This window comes from Globicephala melas, chromosome 6 (assembly GCF_963455315.2).
Source record: "Globicephala melas chromosome 6, mGloMel1.2, whole genome shotgun sequence".
Taxonomy (NCBI): Eukaryota; Metazoa; Chordata; class Mammalia; order Artiodactyla; family Delphinidae; genus Globicephala; species Globicephala melas.
The window spans coordinates 20,044,059-20,069,181 of NC_083319.1; the positions used below are offsets into that span (position 1 = coordinate 20,044,059).

Consider the following 25,123-nt stretch of genomic DNA (forward strand, 5'->3'; position numbering starts at 1 on the left):
TGAGATGATTAACTGGGTTTTCTTTTTTCACTTGCTAATATGCTGAATTACATTGATTTACTTTCAAATGTTATACCATCCTTGCATTCCTGGGATAAACCTCACTTGATCTTGATGTACAATCCTTTTAATGTATTCTTAGATTCATTTTTCTAAAATTGTATTGACAATTTTTGTATCTATAGTTATGAGGTATATTGGTCTGTAGTTTTCTTTTCTTGTAATGTCCTCATCTGGCACTGACATCAAGGTAATGCTAACCTCATAGAATGTGTTGGGAAATATTCCTCCTCTTCAATTTTCTGGAAGAGTTTATGCAGAATTGGTATTTTTTTCTTCCATAAACAATTACTAGGATTTACCAGTGAAGTCATCCGAGCCTTTGTGGGAAGTTTTTAAACTATAGATGCAATTTCTCTAATAGATACAAGGCTGTTGAAGGCTATTTAGAGTTCCGGTTGGAATCACCTCTCCTCATTCTGAAGGGACCGCTCATATCTCATTTCTCAGCTTTTTTCCACCCCCAAGCCCGCACGCAGGGGAGGCAGAATGGTATCTGTGCCCACAGAGGGTATTGGTCTGCCCTCGTCACAGAGCAGGAAGGTGGCTTCTGGGTCTGTGTGTGTGAACACGTGTGTTCCCTGGGGCTCACTCACCGGCTGGCCTTTGGATCCAGGCTCCCCCTGGTTCCCAGGAAGCCCCGTTCCGCCTTCCGTCCCTCGTTTGCCAGGGGGACCCAGCTGCCCGGGTAACCCACTTTCACCCTTAAAGAAATACACCAAGATGACCAATCAAAGGGAGAAAATGGCTCGAGGAGAGGGGAGGCGCTGAACAACCATTCCACAGGGTCAGTTAACATCTCCGGGTGCTGGGGCAACAGGCATAGGCCTGGGGGGTGGCGGAGGGGTGCTCAAAACTTCATCCTCCTTAAGGGGAAAGTCTCTTTTCTTACTCTGGCATTCAAGGGCCACTTTCCATCCACTCTCCCACACGCCTCTCCTCTTCATTGTTTCTTCCCAACAGACCATGCAGTCCCCACCTCCACACTTCCATTCACGCTGGCCCTCCTTGCTCATTTAAATCCTCCACGGGCCAAGGCCATCTCTCCCTCTGCCAGCTGTCTTTATGGAAGGTTCCAACCTCTCTCCAACTAAACCTCAAGCTCAGAGAGGGCGAGAGCCCCGTTTGATTCATTCGTTTCAATCTTCCCTTCAGTGTCTAGCCCTGGGCTCAGACTGACTCCTGGCTGCCTCCGCCACCACTCGAGGAAACTTTCTAAAAAGATGCCTTGGAGGGTCTCAGAGCCAGCAACATGCACTGTTCCACAAAGGCCCACAAGAGGGCGCCCATGGACAACTCAACAAATAGTTGACAGTGTCAAGGGCCTGGTAGGGGGCAGTATTACAGCTCTCTGGATAAACTATCCTTTAAGTCAAGTTTAAGCTTGGGGAGGGACCCCTGAGAAAGAGGACTCCATTTTCACACAGGCCCTGGGACATGGGCGCTCACATCAGCACTGCAGTCGGTGTCATTATAGTTAGTACCAAGGCAGAAAGGGTGGAGGGCGGGTAAGGGGATTAACAAGTGTCTGACCTTGAATCCTGGGGGCCCCTGTGCTCCAGGCAAGCCAGCCACACCTGGATTTCCTCTCTTCCCAGCAGGGCCCATGGGGCCAGGGTCCCCATCGTCTCCCTGCTCCCCCTGTGAAGAAAGAGGGCAGAGGAGGATTTTTCATGTTTCAGGAAATAGGCAGCCAAGGAGGCAGGATGACTCAAAACCTGGGTGAAGGGCTTCCCTGGTGGCACAGTGGTTAAGAATCTGCCTGCCAGTGCAGGGGACATGGGTTCGAGCCCTGGTCCGGGAAGATCCCACATGCCGCGGAGCAACTAAGCCCATGTGCCACAACTACTGAGCCCGTGCGCCTAGAGCCCGTGCTCCACAACAAGAGAAGCCATCGCAATGAGAAGCCCGCACACTGCAACCAAGAGAAGACCCCGCTCTCCGCAACTAGAGAAAGCCCGCGTGCAACAACGAAGACCCAACGCAGCCAAAGAAAAAACAAAGCAAAACGAAACAAAACAAAAACCTGGGTGAACCCTGGGTGAAGCTGGAGGTTAAACTGAGGGATGGAGGTCATACTGCCTGTGTGTGAGGATGGCTGGACCAGCGGGACAAATGGGTGGGGAAGGGAAGGGTCTTAAAAACCGGAAGCTCTATTTGCTGGACAGGGCATGACCCTCTGGGTACTGGCATGGAGGAGAGACAGTGAGATGGGCCATAGTCCCAGGTCCCAGGTCCCAAGGGATGAGGCCATTGCCCATGCAGGAGGCTTCTGGATATGCTGGTTCTGCCCATCCAAGTTTCCAAACGCGCTCCTCCCGGCCCATGGCCTACGGCACCCCACCACGCACACACCTCATCTCATATAGAGACACTGTCTCTTAACCCCAAGTCCTGCTCACCTGCTGTCCTGCTTGACCGTCCCGGCCAGGAAGCCCATCTGGTCCAGCGACACCCTCGGGGCCCTGTCTCCCCACCACGCCCCGAGGCCCCGGCAGCCCCTGCAGGCCCTGGCGGTAAATAAGAAGCTGGTGAGGGCTTCTGGGGAGGGCGGGGAGGTGGGTGGGAGAGGAGAAGCTGGGAGTCACTCACCTGGATCCCCCTCCGTCCTGGCCCCCCAGCCTTGCCTTGCTTTCCCTTTGGTCCCTGAAAAATCAAGGGGCACATGATGAGGGCTTCCTGGAGGAGGTGCAGAACACTAGGCGCTCTGGAAGGGGGCCCTTCTGTGGCCGGGCCCTGCCCCTCCACTTCTTGGGCCTTGGCATCTGAATCTGCAGATGGGCCCAAGCAGCCTGACTCAGAAGCCCAAGGTCGAGGCTGTCACTAACCCTGGGTCCTGGGCCCTCACTGGCAACCCTGCTGCAGAGGCTCCGGACCCTGGCAACTTCCTGGTGGGAGCGAAGCCTACGGCTGGCTGGTCTATTTAATCCCCATGGGTTTGGCTCTCCCTGAGGGGTGGGGGGTGGCTCTGCGGGTGGAGGGGTGCACCCCTGGGGGGAAGTTGAGGGCATTAAGGCAGCCTTGGCCCAGCCTCAGTGGAGGCGGATGCAGGAGCCCTGGGTGCAAGGCATGAAACTCCTCTCCACCGCCTCTGAACTCTTCCACGGGCATCACCAGCCCCGTGTCTTCCTCCACACCCCCTCACTTCACTTCTCCCAGTTTTCTCTTTCTACAGTGCGGCATGGTGGAAAGAGAGGCCAGCTTTGGATCTTGACAGCCCTGGGTTCAAATACCGCTGGCTGACCTGACAGGTGGTCTCCCTCCGGGAGGCCCTATAAATGAGGCTGGTCATCCCCCCTCCCTCAGGCTGTCTGAAGGGATCTTGGCCAGGCCACACCCTGCAGGGCCCCTCCCTGTGGTTCCCTCTCTTTCTCACAGCACCCCCAGCCCTCCCTCCCGTGTGCTGTGTGCCTGGGCCAGTCTCTTTCCCTTCCCTGTGGACGGCAGGGCCTCTTACCTCGTCCCCTTTCGATCCTTTGGGGCCCGGCCGTCCCCGGGGTCCCGGATGCCCCTGCAAACCAAGGTGAGATGACGCAAGGCAGCCCCAGGATTCTCTCCTGGGGAGGGTGGCCAGTCTCCGCCTGGAGGGGGGAGGTGTGGGGAGGGGTTTGGGGGTGCAGGCTCTGGGGGTGCCCCCAGGGTCAGGGCAGGAGAAACCAGAATGGGCTGCCCCAGGCGCTCCTGCAGGGAGGGTCCCTTTAAGCTTTAAAAGGCCCAGTTCTTTAATCACCCCGCTGCTCCTCTACCGCCCCCCTCAGGGCAGGAGGGGGATGGGACAGCAAGCACCACTCACGGGTTGGCCCTGCTGGCCTGGATTTCCACGGAGGCCTTGTACACCCTCCTGTCCCTGGAAGTCAAGGAGAGACAGGTGAGGGGGCTCATTCTGGGGGGGGGAGGAGGACCCCAGAAAGCCCTTGTTCTTCCTAGCCATGTGTCATTGTCCCCGAGTCTCAGCACCCTCATCTGCAAAATGGGTGAAATAATGACCCCGCCAGGGAGGATGAGGGTGGGGCGGTGAAGAGCCTGGGGGCTGGCAGGTGGGCGGAGCTTGGAGGGGGGCTCTGGTGCTCATTCAGTGGCTTGTTCACACTGCTTCTGTTGGGAGAGCTGTTCTCGGCCACAGGTGGGGACACTGAGGTTCTTGGAGGGGAGAGGTCTCCCTCCCCCGCCCATCCTCTCCCTCCCTCAGGAAAGATCTCGGACCCTTCCCCTCTCAGCATGAACTACGCCCTGAGCCCTTGCGGGGAGGGGGAGGGTTGTGCTCAAAGCCTGGGCACTAATGGTGGAAGGACAGGCCTGTTTCCTGGCAAAGGCTGTTCTAATTCTAGGTTGCAGGAAACAGAGGCCAAGGAATGCCCTCTTATAACACTCCCGATGCTGCCAGCAGGTAGGAGCTCTGACACTTACCGGGTATCCAGAGTCCCCTGGCTCCCCGCGGTCTCCTCGATCACCCACGGGGCCCTAAACGACAAGGACAACAATGAAAAATGGGCCACTGGGTGCAGGGGATGCCACACCTGGGCCTCCTAGGCCACAACCTCATGAAGCTCGCAGCAGCCTCACCCCTGCTCAGTTTCCCCGCCCCCTCCCAGGTCGGGGCTCCACCCTGGCATTGGTCCACGGGATGGACAGTGGGGATGGGGGTCTTACCCGATCTCCAGGTGGCCCGGGGTGCCCCTCGGCCGTGCCATCCTCACCCTGCTCCCCCTGTGGACACAAAACTAGCTTTAGGACAAACCTCCTGCTCCTGGTGAATTCTGGGAATTCCAGACACTCTGCACTGAGGCCAAAAGGGCCTTCATCAGAGACGAGGTCCAGCCGACTTAGGGTTACAGACAGAAAGACTGAGGCCAGAGAGGGAAGGGGAAGATGTGGGGTCAAAGGCAGACCTGGGCATGGAACCAGGAATGCAGAACACAGAACAGGGCTCTTTACCCTCCCCGCTGCTGGACACCGCCAGGCCGATGCCCCTGTCAGATGGGGTAGCTAAGCAGAGACCTTGGTCACACCCAGCTTTGCAGGGGACCAGCTGCCTAGACCTTCAACAGGTCCGTTCCCATCTCAGAGCTTTCTCAGCTGCGGAATCAGGGTGAGGAGGGGCGAAGGGGACAATGGCAATACCCATGCGGAGTGGAGTGGAATTCCATGAAATGACGCAGAAGTCCCTGCATGGTCCTCAGCAGTGACAATAATTCCAACAGCTGGCAGGCATGGCACTGCCACGGCCGCACACAGGCACTCACTGAATCCTCCCAACAACGCTACAAAGTAAGTGATATCATTCTCCCCATTTTACAGATGAGGACACTGAGGCACAAAGAGATGGTGTGAGCTGCTCAGTCATTCAGCCCCCAGTGACACAGTTCCCTTTCTCTGACCCTTGCTGGGAGAAAGTGGGCCGAGAACCAGCTTCAGGACAAACGTCCAACCCTTGATGGGAGCCCCAGAGAAGGCCCTGGGCTGCCCCGGACGGCACTCAGCAGTCGGCTAACTTGCAGGTCTTGTTCATGTGACAGTTTCCTATCTGCAAAACGGGATTGTCATGCCTCGCAGCACTGCTCCGAGGACCCAGTGAGCAAAGGTGTGCTGCTGCACACAGAGTAGGGGCTCAGTAGAAATTGCTGTTGTTGATAATAATAACAGCAGGGAGGCTGTGTGGCATGGAGGTGGTCAGGAAGACCGCCGGAGGAGCAGAGTTTAGAGCCGAGGTCCTTGGGCCGCGGCAGGCCACGCCGGGCCCTGGGCTACCCACAGGACAGGTGGCTGGACACCATGTGTCAGCTACAAGGAAGGTGTAAGCAGGACAGCAAGTGGCAGAACCTCAGGGCTCAGAACGTTCCAGCCCCAGACAATTAGTGTCACCTCCCATGGGGGTGCATTCTGGGCAGGGGGCTCAAGCCAAGGCACCTCCGAGCCCCCTCGCTGTTGGCAGGGATTGAAGGGGAGGCCTGAGAGGCAGGGGAGAGGAGAGCCATCCCTGGGACTGGAGCCTGTCCCAGGCCCGAATCAGTCCAGAGGGCTGGTGGCTGTACGCCTTGGCCCAGGGCCTCTGTGGCTCTTGTGGGCAGAGATCGAAGGCATGAGGGACTTGGCCTGAGGCCTAGAACCAGTCGTACCCGGGAAGGGGGGGTGGGTGGCCCAAGGAGTGGGGATTCCCTTTCCTCCCTGACCACTCTCTATGGCTCTTTGTCCCGGGGCTCCATCCCACGGTGGAGGGAGATAGCTGGGCTGGGGGGTGTCGGGGAAGGGGGCAGTGTTTACCTAGTGTGTTCCATGTGCCAGGTACTTCATGAAGTATGTTTCATACATGGTTTCATGAACTCCATATAGCACCTCTATGCTGCTGTGACCACTGGTCCCATTTTACAGATGGAGAAAATGAGGCCCAGGGAAGGAAGGGTCTTAACCAAGGCCACACAAGACTCAAGGGGATGTCTAGGCCAAAAGCCAGCTCTACAGATCTCCCCCCTCCCCCACATGTGGCTGAAGTTTGGGGATGCATTTTTTAGCACCTGAAAGCTGGCGGGGTCCCCCCATTCCCCATCTCTCTCCTTGTTCTCAGAGTCTTATCCCATTTCCCCAGTCCCTCTGGCCGCCACCTTTGGAGACAGACACATGCCCCACAGGGAAATTCCAAGTTGAACAATATATTGGCTCATCTAAGTGTCTGTTTCTGGCTGGAAAAGCAAGGCCTGGCATCGGACAGAGTCTGGATCTGGTCCTGCCACACCTCCCACTGATCCTGAGCTAGTCCTGAAGCATCGTGGAGACTCAGTTTCCCCACCTGTCAAGCGGGACCCTTACACTTCTGTGCCAGGGTCATGGTAATGATTATGGAGAAATCCTGGCTGGAGAGCTTTGCTTCGGGGGTCTTCCCCAGGAACCTGCTCTCTCCCCACCCCCCACACCTGCCGCCAAGCTCCATCCAGCTGTGGTTATTCAGTCCTGTGAGTATTTTTACTTTTGAGCTCTTTAGGGCATCATTCCACAGCCCCTAGCTCAGGGCCGAGGACATACTAAATAAATCATTATAAATCCATAAATACCTGTTGGTTAGCAGATGAATGATGCTCTCACTCATAATAATACTTATGTCAGAAAGTGCATCTGGCTGACATGTATGCGATGTCCTCCTTAGCCTCGTGTTCCCGAGGTACCCATCCACTTAACAGATGAGGCAACCAAGGCTCGGGGAACGCTGGGGCCCTGCCCAAGGCCCAGAATCAGGGCAGATCTGGGGTTAGTGTCCAGTTCTCAGCAGCCACAAGAACTGCTTCTGGGGATGCAGACGACCCAGAGTGCAGGCACCCTCTTGTTTCAGGCTCCCTGTTAATCCCTCCTACACCAGCCCCGGCAGACCGTGAGGGCCGAGGAGGGACTCGGGGTTCTGAGAGACACTTTCTGCAGCTTCCTGTGGGATGTGTCAGAGCCTGTGGCCAACTCTGATTGCAGATCTGTTCTCCAAGCAGGAGGAAGGGGCCAGCTGGACGGCAAACCAGGCCAGGGTGATTCACCCAACAGCGAGATGTAGTTAGTGGGGAGCTGACTCAGCAAAAGAAAGGCGGGTTGGTGAGCAGGGGGGCGAAGAGACAGCAGTGGGGCGCCTGCTAGGAGCCCGTTCCAGCTGACCCATCAGGGGAAGGGGGAGGGAAGGAAGGAGGGGCTCAGAGCCACTAATGTAGGAATCAGAGACTTGGGTCCTGGGCCAGCTTGGTGCTGCCTTGCAATGTGACCCTCAAACTTCTGGGCCCCCGCATTCCCACCTGCATAGTGAGGCGGGCCACGGTGATCAGCAAGGTTCCTTCTACCAGTTCCTGTCCTCTACCGAATCTGGAGCCAAGGCATGGCACCTGGACACGTCTTCCCTCCGCCTGGGCGGTTCCTGGCCTCGAAATGCAGGTACTTCTCACTCTCCATCGTAAGCCCCCTCCTGGCTCTCACTGGGTGATCTCGTTCACAAGTGAGGCTTCAATGCCCATGTTCACACAGATGATGGCATGGCATTGTTACATGACTGACGTCCATCTCCCCTGGCTCAACCAGAAGCTCCAGGAAGGCAGGAACTGCGTCCACGTTTGTTCTGGTGCCAGGCACCCAATATACCTGTGCTGAATGTAGGTCTAATGGCTCCTGCCTGCCGGCCACAGCTGGGGTGACACTGGCCTCCTAGCTGGCCAAGGCGTGAGCAGGGATGAGCCTGCCATGAACCCACGCTAGCCCAGCCGCAGTGACCCAGGGGCTTGCCCCTGCCAACCCCGGATATGAGGAAGCAGCTGCCGCCCAGGACCAGACACCCACCTTTTCGCCCTTTGGTCCAGGAGGTCCGAGGGGTCCCATGATGCCTTTGTGTCCCTGCAGGAAACAAGACGGCAGGAGGTGAGAGCATGGGGGAGGGAGGAGTCGGGAGGGAGAGGTGATGAAGGACAAGAACTCAAAGATGGAAACACCCTGGGCTGTGCGATCAGGTCCCGGCTCTGTCCCACCTCGCCGTGTGAATCTGAGCAGGCCGTGTGCCTCTCTGAGCCCTGGCCTCCCAGACATGCCATGTCGGTCCCAGACACACCCTAAGGGGTGTCCGCCTGAGTGGCTGAAGGCTCTGCCCACGCCATCTTGGGGCAGACCTGGGACCAGATCTCGCGAGAACCAGCTGTGTCTTCTGGGATGCGGCAGAGGCAGGGGGCAAAATGCTTGCCTCAGAGGGCTTCCCCAGGCCGGGGCGAGAACTGCCCATGCAGACTTCTCCCTTGGGCTCCTGCACCCACTCTCCGGTCTCCCTCTCCTTTGCCCTATGCTTCTCCTCCCCTCCGCTTCTCCTCCCCTCCCTGCAGTATCTCTTTCAGACACTGGATCTCACCTTCAAACTTAAGGGGTCAGGCCTTGCACACACATTCCTTAGCCTCCCCGAGCCTGTTTCCTTCTCTGAGCAAGCCCCGTGCCTCGCTGAGGCCTAGGCTCCCAGACGTGTAACATGGCTTTGGCTCAGCAGCCTCTAAGGGGGGAGTTGCCAACTTGGATGTGAAAATGGGCTAAGACCCACCCCTTCCACAGAGAGCAGCGGTGAAGCTCAGACACGAGGTGTGCGCGGCACCCACCGCGGGAAGGAAGGACTCGGCGAGGCCGGGGATTGGCGGGGAGGTCCTCCTCTGTCCACCCCACCCCTGCCTGGCCCACAGGTGGTTCTCGACCCCACCCCGGTCTGTGGGCCCAGGTGTTCCCTGGGGCGAAGGGGACCATGAATCTGCCTGCAGTGGCCCGAGGGGAGCCCTCAGCTAGGAGGAGGTGGGCGCGGCAGCCGAGGTGGCCTGAGTCCAGGCCTGCAGGGCAGAGTTCCGGAGAGGGGGAGGTGACATTTCCTTACATCGTAACCAGCCAGTCCTGGTTCTCCTTGGGCCCCCATCCGTCCTGGAGCACCCTGCGAGAGGAGAAGACCCATGTTGGTACAGAGCGCCGCTCTCACGGCAGGAACGCGGGCACTCTCTCCCACAGGCTCCAGCCCAGTTCAGCCCAGCAGCCTGGCACATCCACTCTGCCCAGAACCCAGGCCGGAGAGTCAGGTGGAGAGCAAGTGGCATCTGTCCCCTCCTCTCCGGAGCATTCCTCCCCCACCAGCCCTTCCTTCTTCCAGCTCCAGTGGTTCATGAGAGCCAATTGCTAAATTTTCCCCAATTTTGTGAGCCAATTATTAAACAAAACCATGGTGAAAAATTAAATTACATGAACTTACAGATAAATCAATTAATTATATTAAAAACATAGACGACAAATGTTCAAAACTCATCCCTTCCTAGTTATTTTACTACACTTTACTGTTATCTATGCTCATGAGGTTATTTCTGTTTGTTGAATCTGTGTGGCGGAAACACAGTCGTCCCTGGGTATCCAGAATCTGCAGCGGATCGGTTCCAGGCCCCTCTGCCGATGGGAACCCGCGGATTCGGGGGCCGACTATACCAGATCATGGAGCTCTCTTACCCATCCCCTCCCAAGTCTGCGTTCAATAACGTCGCATTGGGGCTTCCCTGGTGGCGCAGTGGTTGAGAGTCCGCCTGCCAATGCAGGGGACACGGGTTCGTGCCGCGGTCCGGGAAGATCCCACGTGCCGCGGAGCGGCTGGGCCCGAGAGCCATGGCCGCTGAGCCTGCGCGTCCGGAGCCTGTGCTCCGCAACGGGAGAGGCCACAGCAGTGAGAGGCCCGCGTACCGCAAAAAAAACCCCAAAAAACAAAAAACATCGCATTGGCAGCTTGACATCAGCCACCGTAGGAACATTTACACCACGGAATCTTACAAGTGCCACAGACCAGCACAGCTGTTAACTGGTACGCACTGGCAGCTCAGAGACACTGCATCAGCCGCGTCTGCCCCCTCCCTTGCTTCCTATTGGGGCCCTCCTCTCCCTGCAGCAGTAAAACCCCTCAGGGACCCTCCCTTCAGGGCAGGCCGGCAACGGGCCGGGCCCCCCTCAGAGCCACCCAGGGATCTGCAGCAGCTTCACCGTGACCCCCATGAACCTCTTTCCAGTGGGAAAACTCCTTGTTCAATAAAAATCCTCCCAAGGGTCTGGTCCCCTCTCTACACCCCAGTAGCAGGGCTTGATAATAGGGGGTTATAAAGGGCTTCAGAAGACCCAAAGACCCCTTCAAATCGCCAGAAATACTGTGTTGTGTGTACTTTTCCAGGGAGAGGGGCTATAGCTTCTGTAGGTCCCAGAGGGATCCGTGATTCCAAAGAAGTGGCTGCGACAGTGGACACAGGCGTCTGGCTGAGAGCTGAGGCGGGCGATGCTTTCCTCTCTGCCCTCGGCCCCCTCTGCTCCATGCCCGACCCCTACCCCATCCACCCAGAGAGTTCTCACCGTTGGTCCCAGGCTGCCCCGGGACCCTTTAGGGCCTGGGGTGCCAGGGGGTCCGGGGTCTCCAGGGACGCCCATCTCACCCAGCTGTCCTTGGTAGCCCTTGGCACCCTGCAGTAGAGGAGAGACAGGCTGTCAGCAGGCCCCAGCAGAGGGGAGGGAAGGGTGGGGGCTGCAGGGCAGGGACATGGTGGACCCAAGCAGGAGGCGGGGGAATCCTACTTTGGCTCCCATGCGGCCCTTCTCGCCTTGCTTCCCTGGTTTTCCTTCAGGACCCTGGAAGGAAAAGGAGGGAAAGAGAGAGAAAGATGAGAACTGAGAGAATACGGAGGCAGATCCACAGTGTATCGGAGCGCTCGCTCTGGAAGCAGACCGCCTGGGTTCAGACTGATTCTGCACTCAATACCCGTGTGAACTTGAGCATGACCACACCCCCTGTGGTCTATGTCTTTGCAAAGTGGGGGCAGTGGTTGTACTGGCCTCACAGAGCTGAGGATTCAACCTGGTGATACAGTATCATGCTTGCAAGGTGCCTGGTCCATAGTAAATAAGTACTCGATAAATCACTGTTGTCATGGTTCCTGCTGGTGCCCAGGCTGTCCCAATGGGAGCAGCTCTCTGCACTGAGCCCTCTCCATGTGCCAGGCACTGTCCCACCCTTCTAGCCACCCTGAGCCTCAGGCCCCATTCGGAGCCCCTCCTGTATATGGTGACAGCCTAGGTTCCTAAAGGTGAATCGACTTGCCCAGGGTCCTGCTGGTCCAAGGCAGAGCCCTGATTCAACTGCAGATCTGTCTGATTCTGTGTCCAGGGTGCCCACTGATGACAGGCAGGCAGGAGAGGTTTCCTAGGTATGCCCTTATCTCTGAGATGTTGTGTGTCACTTCTGACAATCCCTGAGGCCATGTCCCACTGACAGGGCCCCCTCCCTCAGGGGTTGAGGCTGGAGGGGTTCCTCAAAGTGGCTCTTTGTGACAGGAAGGTCAGCCAGCCTTCCCTATTCTCCCACTGGGGCACCCAGGTCACTCCCTCTGAGAGGCCACTCTGCTCCCTCCCCCAAAGGCATCCCAAAGTGCTGCTCTCCCCTGCCTTGCCCCAGGGGGCCCAACTGTCTCCACAGTTGTCAGGGAAACTCAGTTCACTGGGGCTGAGTGAGTGTAAGTGTGCGCGAGGGAGTGCAAGAGAGATGAGAGCGCAAGAGCGAGAGAAGAGAGTCCTAACCCCAGGCCCCACTGGGCTGGGATGTAGTGGGTAGGGCAGGCAGTGTTTCTGACCTGAAGGGACATCCAGACTGCCTGCAGAGGACAGTCCCCTCAAAGCCTAAACCTCAAAGGGAGCTGGGAAAAATATCTATGTTCTTGGTAAGCACTAAAGAGCTGGTTTGATTTAATCCCTTTGGCTTCATTAACAGAGGCACATGCTATAGGATGAGGGAGGTGATAATCTCACCTTGGAATAAGCATTGCACTCTAAGAGGAAGTACTGACTAATTGTGATGGAGGAGGGGTAGGAAGAACAGTGACCCTGAAAGGACCAAGCACAGAGTGCCCTGCATCCTGATGCTTGAGTCTTCACGTGACCCCGGACAAGTCCCTCCCTTTCTCTGTGCCTCAGTTTCCCCACCTCTAATATGAAGGTCTTGAACTAACCTTGCACTGTCCAATATGGTAGCCCCTAGCCACACGTGGCTGCTGGGCACTTGAAATGTGGCTATTGTGACTGAGGAACTGGATTTTTAATCAATTAAATTTTAATTAACTTTAAATTTTAAAACTGGTAATTCAATGACTGGAAAACTTCTAACATTTTTGGAACAACTTGGGATATGAATCTACATTTTCAATTGTATGTTTTATGAAATCTAAATACAGCTCAAGTATTTCCAGTGAAAATATAGCATCTGAATTGAGATGTGCTCTAAGTGTAAGTGACACACCGGATTTCAAAGACTTACAAAAAAAAAGTACGCAAAATAGCTTATTAATGATTTTTTACATTGATCACACGTTGATATGTTAGTATTTTGGATAGATTGTGCTAAATATATTATTAAAATGAATTTTACCTATTTCTTTTTACTTTTTAAAAATATAACAATTAGAAGATTTTAAATTACACATGCAACTCCTATTCTGTTTCTACCAGACAGCATTGGACTTGACAATCTCAAGGTCTTTTGCTCCTCCAGTAATTAAATGCTAACTAATCATCATGGCCCCAACGATGAGCCAGACACGATGTCCGAACTCCGTATCATATCTCATCCAATTCTGGCCACAGGGCTGGGAGGAAGGGATTATTTATGTTAGAGCTAAAGAAACAGGCTCAGGGGGATGAAGACCCTGTCAACGGGTCACCCAGCTAGGTAGAATGAAATGTGGATTCTTACTTTCTGGGACACCCCTTTTCCTAGGCTGGTCCTGTTTGGGCAGTTGTGAATCATGATTACAGGAGCTGGTGGCATTTACCAGCAGAATGAGGTGATTGCAATGGCTGATCCCTTGTCAGAAGGAGAAGCAAGTCAGTGACCAAGAATCCACTACAGGGTCAGGGAGACAGAAGTCTCCCCCAGGACCGGGCAGCCGGCTGGCCGCTTGTTCTGACAGCTCCTCTCCAGCTGAGAGCATCCCCGATGGTGAGGGAAACCCTGAATAAGGGCTAGAGCACCCAGTTGGGTGAGGCTGTGCGGCCAGAATGAAGACCTTTGCTGGGCCCCCATCCATACAGATGTATTTCTGGAAAGGCTTTGATGGCTCATAAAATTCTATTTTTAAATCCTTCACTGTTTCCAGGCCACAGAGTGGGAGATTCTTGTTCTGCAGCCCTGATGCCAAAGAGACTCAAATACAGGCCTCTCATCACCTCTGTCACCTGGCACACACTCAGTCTGGCCCCAGCGAACCTCTTTCCAGTTCCAGTGTATGAGGACTGGCAGTGACAGCAAAATACAGACATAAACACTGCTACCACCACTGCCATCACCATCACCAACAATAATACCACCACCGTCACTACCACACTAACACCACCATCATCACTTCTATCGCCACCATCACCATCACCGCCACCACCAGCTTCCAGTCACTTGCTCCTCCAAATTCATAAAGATAATTTTTTATATTTCTGGTGCATTTTATAAAGTGCTTTCCTATCCAAAGTTTCATCAACTCTTCAGATGAAAAAAAAACAAGGCTCAGAGAGAGGCAGTGATGTGCTCAAAGTCACGTTGACAGTGGGTGCTCGAGCAAGAACCCAGCCTTTGGCCTCTGGGTCAGGGCTATTTCTGCCACGTGTTGCTGTCCATTCCACAGTCATGATGCTCAAAAGTTCACTGAGAAAGAGCCCCTGCAACACTGGACCTCAAAATGATCTCAGTGCACATTCTTCCAAATCCTTCATCATACCAAGGGTGCGGCCCAGAGAGGGCAAGGGCAAGTGAAAGGTCACACAGCAAGCTGCTGATGGAGAATTGGGTCAGCGCCTCTCCTGCTAAGTTTAGTGTGGCTGAATGTGGGGGTGGGCAGGACGAGGTCAGCAGGGGCCAGGTTTGTGCAGGGCACGGCAACCAGGCTAAGGAGACCGATGTTATTCCTGTGGGCACTCGGGAGGCGTGGGAAGGTTAGGCCGGGGAGGGACACAGTCAGGTTGGTTCTCCGTGAAACTCTCATGTGAAGGAAGGATCACAGCACAAGACCCTCTGGCAGCAGCTGTCAAAAGACCTCCCACCCAACTGCCTGAACAGGCCCAAGTGTTATTCTCACCCAGGAGTCCCAAGTGCTGGCACACAGCTGTGCACACTCACCCGGACGCCAGTGATGCCAGGGGGGCCAGGCGGCCCGTCCTCGCCCTTCAGTCCCTCCTGGCCCTTCTCGCCACGTTCACCATCGGGCCCGGGGTCACCCCTGTCCCCCTGGATTGAAAAGGCATGAGGAGGGGAGAGAGAGAAAGAGAGAATAAATGTCACCAAGTCCATCAGAGGCGCCAAACCTCAGGGCTCCATTTGGATGTCCACGGCAGACCCGCCCCTGGGTTCCCCCGATGGTTCTGCCAAAAGGGTCAGCCTGGTAGAGACAGCACGCAGCACGTGACAGTTTCTAGTGTCCATGCCTGGGCCACGGAGGGAGCTGCTCAGAGAGAAGAGACGACCCTGACCACGCCCACTCCGTGGAGTTTACAGGAAAGAAACAGGTTGGGAGAGTAGGACGATTTCTCCCCAATGCTGTAGACACACTGGGAGGATAAGAGTCTTAAGAAGCCGAAGGAAATTTTTTTAACTTTTTTTTTCCTTCTCTTTTTTCTTTTTGGCTGCGCCACGCGCAGCATGTGGGATCTTATTTCTCCGACCAGGGATCAAACCCGCGCCCCCTGCGGTGGAAGCATGGAGTCCTAACCATTGGACCGCCAGGGATGTCCCAAGAAGCTGAAGGAAATTTTTATAAAGGAAAAAATTCACCCGATTCTACCTCTTGGAACAAACTCTTTCCATGCTTCTGAGTTGTATTTTCAACCCTCACTTACACAAACAGTTTACAATAATAAGTAGAAGGTAATCGTCTCTATCGCTACATACCAGGCTCAGAGCAGTGGAACAACTGTTCCACAGCAATGAAGTTAGTAAATTTAGCTTTAAAGGCATAATCCAACTGCACTGCATGTTTCCACCTATTTTTTTTTTTAATGTCTTACTCTGTTTACTGTGAGTACGCGCTCCCTTTGCTGTCTGCCCTGCATCCTTCGCATTCTCGCTGGCTGCGGTACATTCCCCCTGTTGAGTGGGTGGCAGCGAATGCTTACATAGCACTTGCCATTCCAGGCCGTGTTCTGGAAGGCTAGGCTGTGCCAGGATGGGGCATGGGCTGTTGCCCTCGGCCCCATGAGCAGAGCAGGGGGTGCAGCAGGGGCAGTGGTGGTGGGGGAGGAGCGGGGCAGCGCCCATCACAAGGCCACCTCCACTGGGGCTTGTGGCCAGTCTGCAGGTGGCTGAGCTGTGACGGTACAGAGAGGCCCCCAGGAAAGGGTAGGAGGAAGGGGTGGGCAGAGGAGAGGTTCAGAGAGGCAGAGAGCGTCTTTGCTATTTTTGTTTTCCGGTGCCACACTTTATGAGGGACGCTGATAAACTGGTGTGCGTCCAGGAGAAAGAGCATGGTGCACAGGGCAAGCAGCTGGAGCCTGGGAACCGGACCGCGGAAAGCACAGCCCACACGCTGGTCCTGCTGGGGCCCCAGGTTCTGGGCGTGAACAGCTGGGGTGCAGGATGGCCGGGGTAGTTTCTAGCTCTGGTCCAGGAGGACGTCCCAGTGAGAGGTGTCCAGAGATGACACAGATGAGGGAGGGAAGCTCCAAGCTGAGGTGTGGGCCAGTGCAGAGCAGATCTGGGCACCAGGAAAGGGTCGGACAGGTTGGTGTCTGAGGTCCCTTCGCACGGAGATTCTCAGATTCCAAACTCAGCCTGGCAGGGAGACGGGGCCGGCCCTGATGGCCCACTTGCAGACTCTCTTGGCTCCAGGATTCTCCTTCTGGCCTGTCAACCTGGCCACCTGCTCTCCTAGCTCTCAGAGGCAGGCAGCCCGTTCCAGGTGGCTGGGCTGGATTTCTGTGAGGGGCCCTAGCCTGGGCCCTGCAGGGGCGCAGGCTCCAGAGACTACCCAGACCCCCAGAGCCTGGGCCCCCACACAGCTGCGGTGGGCGACCCTGTGGATCCCATGCAGAATGGGGTCTGGGGGTGGAGGGCTAGGGAATTCCAGAACCCAGGACATCTGTCAGTGCTCAGAGGAGCCTTACAAGTTGCCTAGCTCAACCCTCCTACTTACAGATGGGGAAACTGAGGCCCAGAGAGAGGTACAGACTTCCTAGTACCACATGTGAGTCCATGGCAGAGCATGGGTGAGACCTTGGGTTCTGGTTCCTTCTAATTCCAAGGTTCTCTGCTCAGGGGACAATACCTTCCTCACTCGTGGATTCAAATCTTACTGCCACCTCTCAATAGCTGTGTGACTTGGGCAAGTTTCCCCATTTGCAAAATACGCACCAAAGGGTTACTGTGGGGAGTGAAAGAGTTAATCCATGTAAATGATAGCTTAGCACAGCATCCAGTGCACGAGCGCTGGATAAACATTACTTATTACTAGGAATCACCACCACTGTTGCCACCATCAGCTGGTTATCTCAAAAGACATAATCAGCATAAACTATAAAGTGCTGTGCATGTCCGAGAGGTTGTTTTCACCATGAAGGTGATGCTTGGACACATACCATAAAGGAAACAGATTCTCTCCTGGATTCACACAAGGACCTGGGAGGATGCCGTACATCTGCCGGACTACTCCGGCCCAAGGTCTAGGGTGGCACTGGCTTTGGAGGGAGTGAGAGAAGCAGCCAGGGCTAAGGAGCCATGACAAGTGAGCAGGAAAGACTGTGTGAGACACCCAAGTCTGGAAGACCCCCTCCCATCCCACCTCAGCAAAGATTCCAAGGAGAAGAAAGGTGGCTGCCCAGAAGCGAAGGAGGTCCCCGCACTGTGCCTCGGTTTCCTCATCTGTCGAGTGGGGATGGTAATGAACCCAGCTCGGAGGATTACTGGGAGGATGAAATGGGTCAATTCATGTAAAGCTCTTAAGGCAGGTGATGCAAGGATGGTGAGTACACCAAGCATTTTAGCCAGAATGTTCGTCAGCATTCATCACGACTCACGCAGACATTTGGCAAAGGGTGTGGAGAAGCCATCAAGTGCTCTGGGTCTCCGGAGCCAGACCCAGTTACACCCTGGGATACAGCAGGGCTGGAGGTGAGAGAAGGTAGACAGATGGCAGACAGGGGGCGCTCTCGACCTTGCAAGCAAAACACAGGTTGATGGGAAGCCAGACAGGGGCTTGTCACAGAGGCATCCTGGGAGGTGGGGAAGCCCCGGACCCAGGGCAATTACATGGGTGGAGGTCTGGGGATGGGGCAAGAGAGGCTCAGATAAGAGGGGTGCTTATCTGAGGTCACATGGAGAGTCAATAGCTAACAAAGGGAATGCTGGGATGTGGCACTTGGGATCCTGAGCTGGGCAGCTGACAGGTCAGCCCTGGGGAAAACCCACCTAATGGTCCAGGACTAGGCCAGGGCTGGTAAGTCAGAGAGTGAACCTGCCCAGGGGTTCAGGGGAGCCCTGGTGCCTCCTTAAGGCCCCAGCATCTGTGGCTGACAGATGAATCTATGGAATGTATCAGGGCTGAGTCAGGCCCACATGCTTTGGTGCCAGTGAGCCCTGGGTTTGAATTTTGGATTTTCCACTCATAGCGCTAGACTGTAGATGAATACACCTCGGCCTGAGCCTCAGTTTCTTCACCTTTAGAATGGGCGCATGGTGCAGAGAGGTAGCCGAGGCTTGGGTCTTGCCTGTGCCAATTACTAGCAGTGTGTCCTTGGACAAGCGGTTTAACCTCTCCGAGTCTCAGTTTCCTCATCCAAAGACAGATTTTACCCCATAGCACTAATTGAGATGATACATACAAAGGGCTTAGCACAGTCCCTGATACACATGTGCCTTGTTCTCCGTAAATAGTGGCTACAGGTCATGGGTGGTGATTATTGTTCTCCTGATCTTTTAGGATGTTTGGAAGATAACAGATATCAAAGCTGCTGGCTCTGGGCCTGGCACAGAGCAGGGATTCAGGTACCACTCTGAGCCAAGAGAAGCTGCAGTTTCAAGAAGGGTGGCAGTGAGGAGTGGAAGGTGGGGCTGGCCCCTGGTCTTGCCTGAGCAGGGTAGAGGGCGGGTGCTGGACAGGGCTCACCCCCATCCATCCTGCTCTCCCTGGGAGTAGGAGGGCTGACCTCAGAGCTTATGGGAACATGGTGCTTCTGGGGGAAAACTTAGGACTTGGATGGGAGGACAGTGGGGGCAGAGGGAGAAGGCAGTTCCAGAACATTCTCTCCCCCCCAGACTCTGCACCAGAAGGACGCTTACCTTCAGCCCGTCAGGCCCTGCGGGGCCACTGTCACCCTCGAGGCCTGGCTCTCCCTGGAAAGGGTAGTGGGGAAAGATGAGGAGGCATTACTGGGGAGGGGGTCCCAGTGTGTTTTACGTCCTCCTCCTCCTTGGGACAAGACCCCAACCCCTGATCTCCAGGTAGGAGGGGCCTGGAAGGCCTGGCACGGCCAGTAAACAGTGGAGCAGACCCCCAAGCCACAGCCTGTTCTGTGTGCAGGGTGGGGTGAGGTAGGGGCTGCACGAGTTAGAAGGTGCTGGTCCTGTGTCTAGGTGGGCTGGTTGGAACGGGCAGGTAGAGCAGCCTACTGGTTGAAAAGGTTTTGACGTCAGACAGATCTCGATGCCTCCACTGGGCTTCCCATTCACTGGTAGTCTGGCCACAAGCAAACTCCTTAGCCCCTATGGGTGTCTGTTTTCTCATCTGAAAATGAGAACCCTTCTTTTAAGGGTTCCTATGAGACACAGTATAAGCACCCCACAGATAGTAGCCATTAGATATATTCTTCCTGGAATCTGGAGTGAGCCCTCATGGAGTGCCTTGGTGGAATCTCAGTTCTCAGACGAGGAAAGTGAGGCCATCCCTCAGACTTTCTTGCCAGCAAGTGTGGGAATGATACCAAGACCCTGAATCCCATCTGACCTTAAGCCAGGTTCCCTGCTTGCCTTTCTAGCTCCAAAGATGCCCTTGGATGCCTCAGTTATCTAAACAGCTGTCAAGTTAAGTTTGTGTCTCTCTCTGCTTTTTCACAGCTGTTCAGCATCTGAGCTGGAAGGGGCCTCAGAAGTCATCAGATGCAGGAATGGCAAAGATGGGAGGACAGGTGTGTAGATTCCACCCCTCTTGTGCCCATGGCAGGCATCACTAATCTATCTACTAGAACGTGGCTCCATGAGGACAGGGCCTTCTGTTACTCACTGCTGTGACGTGCCTGGCACACAGTGGCATCACGTGACTGCACGTCATTCTCTTTCCTAGTGAGCCCAGAAGGAGCCTCAGGATCCTTCTTAACATGGCACTCCAAGAAACTGTACTGCTCAATCTTCCTTGACAGACAAGGTTGCCATCGGAAGACTTCAAGCTCCATGCTCATCCTCTCTTGCCCTGTGGCCCTCTCCTCTCATTCGATGTCTTAACTCAATTTGAGGAGCCTCTTAACTTCGGGCAGGGAGTAACACGAGGCATTGGAAAAAGGGAAAAATGAGAAGTTGGACTGGGGGCTTGGTGTCTCCATGAGCCAAGCCCCCCCACACTAACTCCCCCTCACTCCTGGGCTGCACCTTCCCCATCTGAAAGATGCTAGAGGATGCCTGCTCTGTATCTCTCACAGCACCCTGGGGTCTCCATTCAGACAGGGATCTTATAAATCAGGCACAGAGCATAGACAGGTGGACACAGAGGCATCCCAAACCTTCTCAGAGGAAGCCAAACTCCGTGGGTTTCTTTTGGTAAAGGGGAAGATAACCTTTCAGATAACCTTCCATGGAACAGTTTTAGGGATGGTAAGAGGTGTTTTTCAATAAAAGCACTTGGAGGTCAAATAAGTTTGGAGACTGTGGATTAACCCTCCCCAAACGCCAATTTCTTGGTTGCAGGCCTTCTCAGAGCCTTGAAAACGCTACTGCTAACGTGTAAGGGGGAACACCGAGCACACAGAATCTCAAACATTTTGACCACAGAATGCTTTTCTCTGAGGAGCGCCTCTGCATTGTGGAGATGCTGGCCCGCCGAGGGAGACCGGATAAGGCTGCAGAGATTCAGTCTGTTTCTGCAGCTGAGGAAACTGAGGCTCAGGGAAGCTGAGTAAAGCCCTTCCCCCCTCCAGACAGCCAGGGAGGGGTGGGACTTTCCAGGGAGAATGAATTTGCTTCGACTTACCCGCTGCCCGATGAGGCCCAGCTCCCCAGGGGTGCCCAGAGGCCCAAGGTCACCCTAGGAGAAGCCAAACACAAGTCCATGGGTGGGGGCATGGGACCAGCCCCAGCCCTCACCTTCTTGTTCTCACTGGTTCTGACGTGGGAGGAGTGGGGAGTGGAGCTGAGGAAGCTCTTTCTCCCCAGGACCGGAGAGAGATTGTAAAATGCCAACCAGAGCCTCTGTTCCCAAGAAGCCCTGGACAGGTCAAGATCACGACCGCCAGCATCACCACCACCATCACAGCTCAGCTCACACTTACATAGTGCTGTTCTAAGTGCCTTTTCATTTCACACATTTAACGGTCACAACAACCCTGCCAGGAGAGATATCTCCTTTTACAAAGGAAGAGACAGAGGGACCGCAGCTTAAGCAACCAGCCCGAGCTCACGAGGCTAGTAAGTGACAGATTCAGGATCCAAACCTGGGTAGTTTGGCTCCAGGGAATATCGGATGCAGAGATGGCAACTCTGAGGCTGACCACCTTCTTTTCTCTCCCTCCCTGAGAACCTTGGAGAGAAACCCAAAGAAGGAAGAGGCCCTAAATGAACCAGAATAAATGTCACCCAGCTCCTCCACAAGACCCCAGAAGGGTCCTTCTCATGTGGGGATTTCCAAGCTACACTCTCTCCCTGCTGGTGTCTGAGGGCACAGAGAGGAGGCAGAGCTCCGGGCCCCCAGCCCTGCCGCGGCCAGAACCATCCCATTACTACCTGTTTTATATATGGGTTGGTTTCCTGCATTATTCAAGCAAAGGATTCTGGAACTACGTCAAGACTGACAGTCCCAGGCCTCCGGGGCCTGCATAGGGAGCAGGTCCTCTTCCAACAGCAGCGCAGGGAGGGGTCTCTCCCCAGAGCCCAGGGATCCATGGGCTCCTGTTTCCCTGCAGGTAATGAGGGGCACCAGTGCTGAAATGCAGATGGTATCGCAGGAGGCCAGGAGGTATGGCCGTCCCAGCGTGGGGCAGGTGCCAGAGAAAACACTGCCAGACAGGGGGCAGGGATGGGGGCTCCGGGCTGGCTGGGCCATCCGCTGTGGCCATGGCCAGGCCCTGCTCCCCAGCCGGGAGCACAGAGAACCCATTATCCCGGGCACAAGAAAGGCCTGTTTCTCCTCCACGGAGACGATGGGGCCGCCAGCTGGGAGCTGGTTTCAACAAGCCATTTTTCTCTTCTTTCATCCCACCTTACCTTCATTCCAGCTTCCCCAGGAAGGCCTGGTTCTCCCACTGCACCTGGTAGCCCCTGCAAGAAAATGCCATTGGTCCTTCCTAGAGCAAGGGCTGGGCCCTGGTTGTAAGGGAGGAGATAACTGAGGCAGGCCCAGAGACGGCAAGGGACATGCCCGAGGTCACTCAGCGTGAGAGACACAGAGCTGGGAGCAGGCTGCAGCCTTCTGGGAGCTTAGAGTTGGGACAAGTCAGATGGGGGTGACTGGGCTCAGGCTGCTGAGCGCCGGGGCTGCCCAGAGACTGCTGGAGCCCCTCCCTCCCCACGAGTGTGGTTTGCCCAGGAGGAGCCCATTGGCAAGCATGCGGAGGAAAATTTCATGATTCACGTAACAACAGAGGAGGAAGCCAACGGATGCTGCATTCAGGACCGAGGGATTCCTGCCCTTCTCTCTGCAGCTGGGCCAGGATGACAAGGGCGGGAGGGATCCTGAGTTACCACCATTGGCATGGCTGCAGCCCCTGCATAAACCCTGGGGCTGTTTTCTCCTCTGGGTGAGGCACGGGTGTCTGAGGCCCCTTCCAAGCTCCTCGCTGCATGACCTTAAGAGGACTGCTTCTGCAGTCAAACCTCTGTGTCGGGGTGAAATCCCAGCAGGGTTGGGGCAGGGGGCATTGCTGCTCTCCATGGTGCCGAAAAAGAGGCACCGCCAACCCCCATGCCGGTCCTGGCACAGCTGCATCCCACCCGCTGCCCCCGGGATTGGGAGCCCAGCCCCTCACCCTACGGCATCATGGTGGACCTACCCTCTCTGCCAGGGCCTCTCCCCATCAGTCTCTGCAGTACACAGGACAGGGGCCCTGGAGGAGGACGGCCGGGAGGGGCTGATTACCTCCCCAGCAGCACCACGGGACGAACAAGGGTCCTCCGCACTCACCTTGGGTCCCATCTCTCCTGGAGGGCCAATTGGCCCCTGGGGTCCCTGAGGGCCCTGGAAGATAGACAGACACACAGACAGTTGGGAGAAGCCAGCCTGGGCCCTCTTTGGGGTCTAAGGCTCAATAATGCAGTCTGGAGAAGCGGGTGAGGGAGAGAACCCGTAGAATCCGGGACTCTGCAGCCCATGCCCTCACCCACCCCTCGCTGAGGGTCCTGGTGCCTGCAGCTCTCCCCGCAGCCCCTGTCCAGTGCACTCGCACCAACCCCTCCGCCTCTTCTCCTAGTCACCTACCTAAGACCCAGGGCGGCCTCCCTGCTCAGAAGCCTTCGGGCTCCCAAGCTTTGCTCACTCTGTCCCCTCTGCCTGGAATGACCTTTCACCCACTCAGTCGTGGTCAGTCCATCGTTCAAAAGGGCGTCTACCTGAGCTTCCAGACGTGGGGCTACAGCGCGGCCTCCAGTCCTCCCCCTGCCCCACCCAGATTCCTCCTCCTGGGGCCCGAGACTGTGCTCTCCTCTCCACCCCTAGAAGCACCCTCCACAGCCTCCTCACAGGGCTCCCCAACACACGGGATGTCCTCCCAAACCCACCCTTCCCGCGAGATCTTCTGCAGGGCTCCTCTGTTTGAAACCTCTCAATAGCTCACTATTGCCATTGGGACAAACAGCAAACTCTGTCCGCAGCTTCGGGTGACTGGCCCCTGCGACCTCTTCCTGCCTTCCCTGAGGTCCAGCTCTCTCCACTCCGGGCACGCTGGACTCCGCAGTGCCCACTCAGCGTGTTAGTTTATTCTCATGTTGCCCTCCCTCCTTCGGAGACCTGAAGGACTCCGTTCCCTCCGCTTCTCACTGTGCCAAGCACTCTACACACATCTTCTTATTTCATCCTCACAACAGGGTGTAAAGGTAGGAACAATTATTCCCATCTTACTGGCATGAAAACTGAGGCTGGAAGGCAAGGGAGCTTAGACTCAACGCAGAGCTCCTGACCTCCCTGGCCAGTGCTCTCTCCCTGACCTGCCCCCGGGGCGGTAGAGCCCCGGCACTGTCCCTCTCCAGCCCCTCTCCTTGTCTGACTGCAGGACCCACACCCCCGGGTGGGTGACCCAGCTGAGACCAGCCTGCCAGGGGCAAAGATGCAAAGAGAGAGGGCAAGGGCACTTACCGGTTCTCCTGGGAGGCCCTTGGTACCTGGGGGGCCGGAGGGACCCGGGATGCCCTGCAGGGACAAACAAAGGTGACCTTAGTCCCTCCATGGCCTTCTCTACCCTGCCTGTCCCCTGGGTCTCAGTCAAGCTGTCGTAGCAAATGAGGGTCCGACCCCACCCTCTGCCCTGTGACAGACGGGAGACTGAGTTCCAGAGGGGAGGAGACATACTGGAGAGTCCTCAGGGCAGGAGTGGGCAGCTAGAACCTTCGGGATTTCCACAGCAGGATGGGAACTTGGCTAAAGTGGTTATTTTCTCCCCGCGAAGTCCCACGGAGAGAATTTCATGAACCGGTGCTACTTACAGGAAAGCCTCGTGTGCCCAGGTGCCCTCGCTCGCCAGCCACGCCCTGGAAGCACATTTGGGGTTTGTAAGAGCATGTATGACGAAGCAGGGAGTGGGGAGAGGGGCTGGCAGCCTCGGCCTGACATACCTGCTGCCCAGGCTGGCCTGGTCTGCCCTGTAGTCCTGCGGGGCCCTGCAGGAAGCAAAGCATGAGGTTGGGAGAGGGTGCTGGGGAGGACCCTTCACGGAGAAGGACGCCCGCTCCCACAGGAGATATAAGGAACCCATGGGGTCATGGCATCCCCCCCTCCCCAGTGTGCAGACGGGAAAACTCAGGGGAGGGGCTCGCCACAGTCACCAGGTGCTCTGGGCCGAGAACCAAGGACCCCAGGGTCCTGAAGGGGTCAGAAGCAGTCTCGGCTCTCAGGGGCCCGGGAGGGGCTTGGGGGTCAGAGGCCATGCGTGATTCCTCCTCACTCTGTCTCATTCATGTGCTTTTTCTCTCTCAGTCTGATCGCTCATTCTCCCTTCCCTGCCCCCATGCTGGGGGCTTGCCAGCATCAGGAAGAGTGGCCGGATGAGCTCTCAGGAACGTGCCCTGCAGCCTCTCTGGGATGCCCTGCTGTCCCAAAGGGGTCTGTCCCTGAGGAGGCTGTGAGCCGGGGTTCCTGGGTTCCTGACCCAGCACGGGAGGTGAGAGGAAGGGAAAGCCACGGGGGTC

General features: G+C 55.9%; 1 protein-coding gene across 5 annotated transcripts in view; it reads right to left on the minus strand.

Annotated features, from left to right (window-relative positions):
- COL27A1 (collagen type XXVII alpha 1 chain) overlaps window positions 1-25,123 on the minus strand; it is a 144,592-nt gene that overhangs the window by 19,254 nt on the left and 100,215 nt on the right. For 4 of the 5 annotated variants that reach the window (XM_060300574.1, XM_030858908.2, XM_070045693.1 and 1 more), the window contains exons 30-49: window positions 24,551-24,595; window positions 24,422-24,466; window positions 24,075-24,128; window positions 22,908-22,961; window positions 21,992-22,045; window positions 20,763-20,816; window positions 18,863-18,916; window positions 14,714-14,821; window positions 11,134-11,187; window positions 10,915-11,022; window positions 9,419-9,472; window positions 8,359-8,412; window positions 4,711-4,767; window positions 4,468-4,521; window positions 3,854-3,907; window positions 3,518-3,571; window positions 2,653-2,706; window positions 2,463-2,570; window positions 1,594-1,701; window positions 657-764 (exon numbers count right to left, since the gene is read on the minus strand). In XM_060300574.1, coding sequence (XP_060156557.1) covers window positions 657-764; window positions 1,594-1,701; window positions 2,463-2,570; window positions 2,653-2,706; window positions 3,518-3,571; window positions 3,854-3,907; window positions 4,468-4,521; window positions 4,711-4,767; window positions 8,359-8,412; window positions 9,419-9,472; window positions 10,915-11,022; window positions 11,134-11,187; window positions 14,714-14,821; window positions 18,863-18,916; window positions 20,763-20,816; window positions 21,992-22,045; window positions 22,908-22,961; window positions 24,075-24,128; window positions 24,422-24,466; window positions 24,551-24,595 — 1,335 coding nt within the window. Of the gene's footprint in view, window positions 1-656; window positions 765-1,593; window positions 1,702-2,462; window positions 2,571-2,652; window positions 2,707-3,517; window positions 3,642-3,853; window positions 3,908-4,467; window positions 4,522-4,710; window positions 4,768-8,358; window positions 8,413-9,418; window positions 9,473-10,914; window positions 11,023-11,133; window positions 11,188-14,713; window positions 14,822-18,862; window positions 18,917-20,762; window positions 20,817-21,991; window positions 22,046-22,907; window positions 22,962-24,074; window positions 24,129-24,421; window positions 24,467-24,550; window positions 24,596-25,123 lie in introns of all 5 variants that reach the window. The other variant, XR_009564262.1, reaches the window with a different exon arrangement.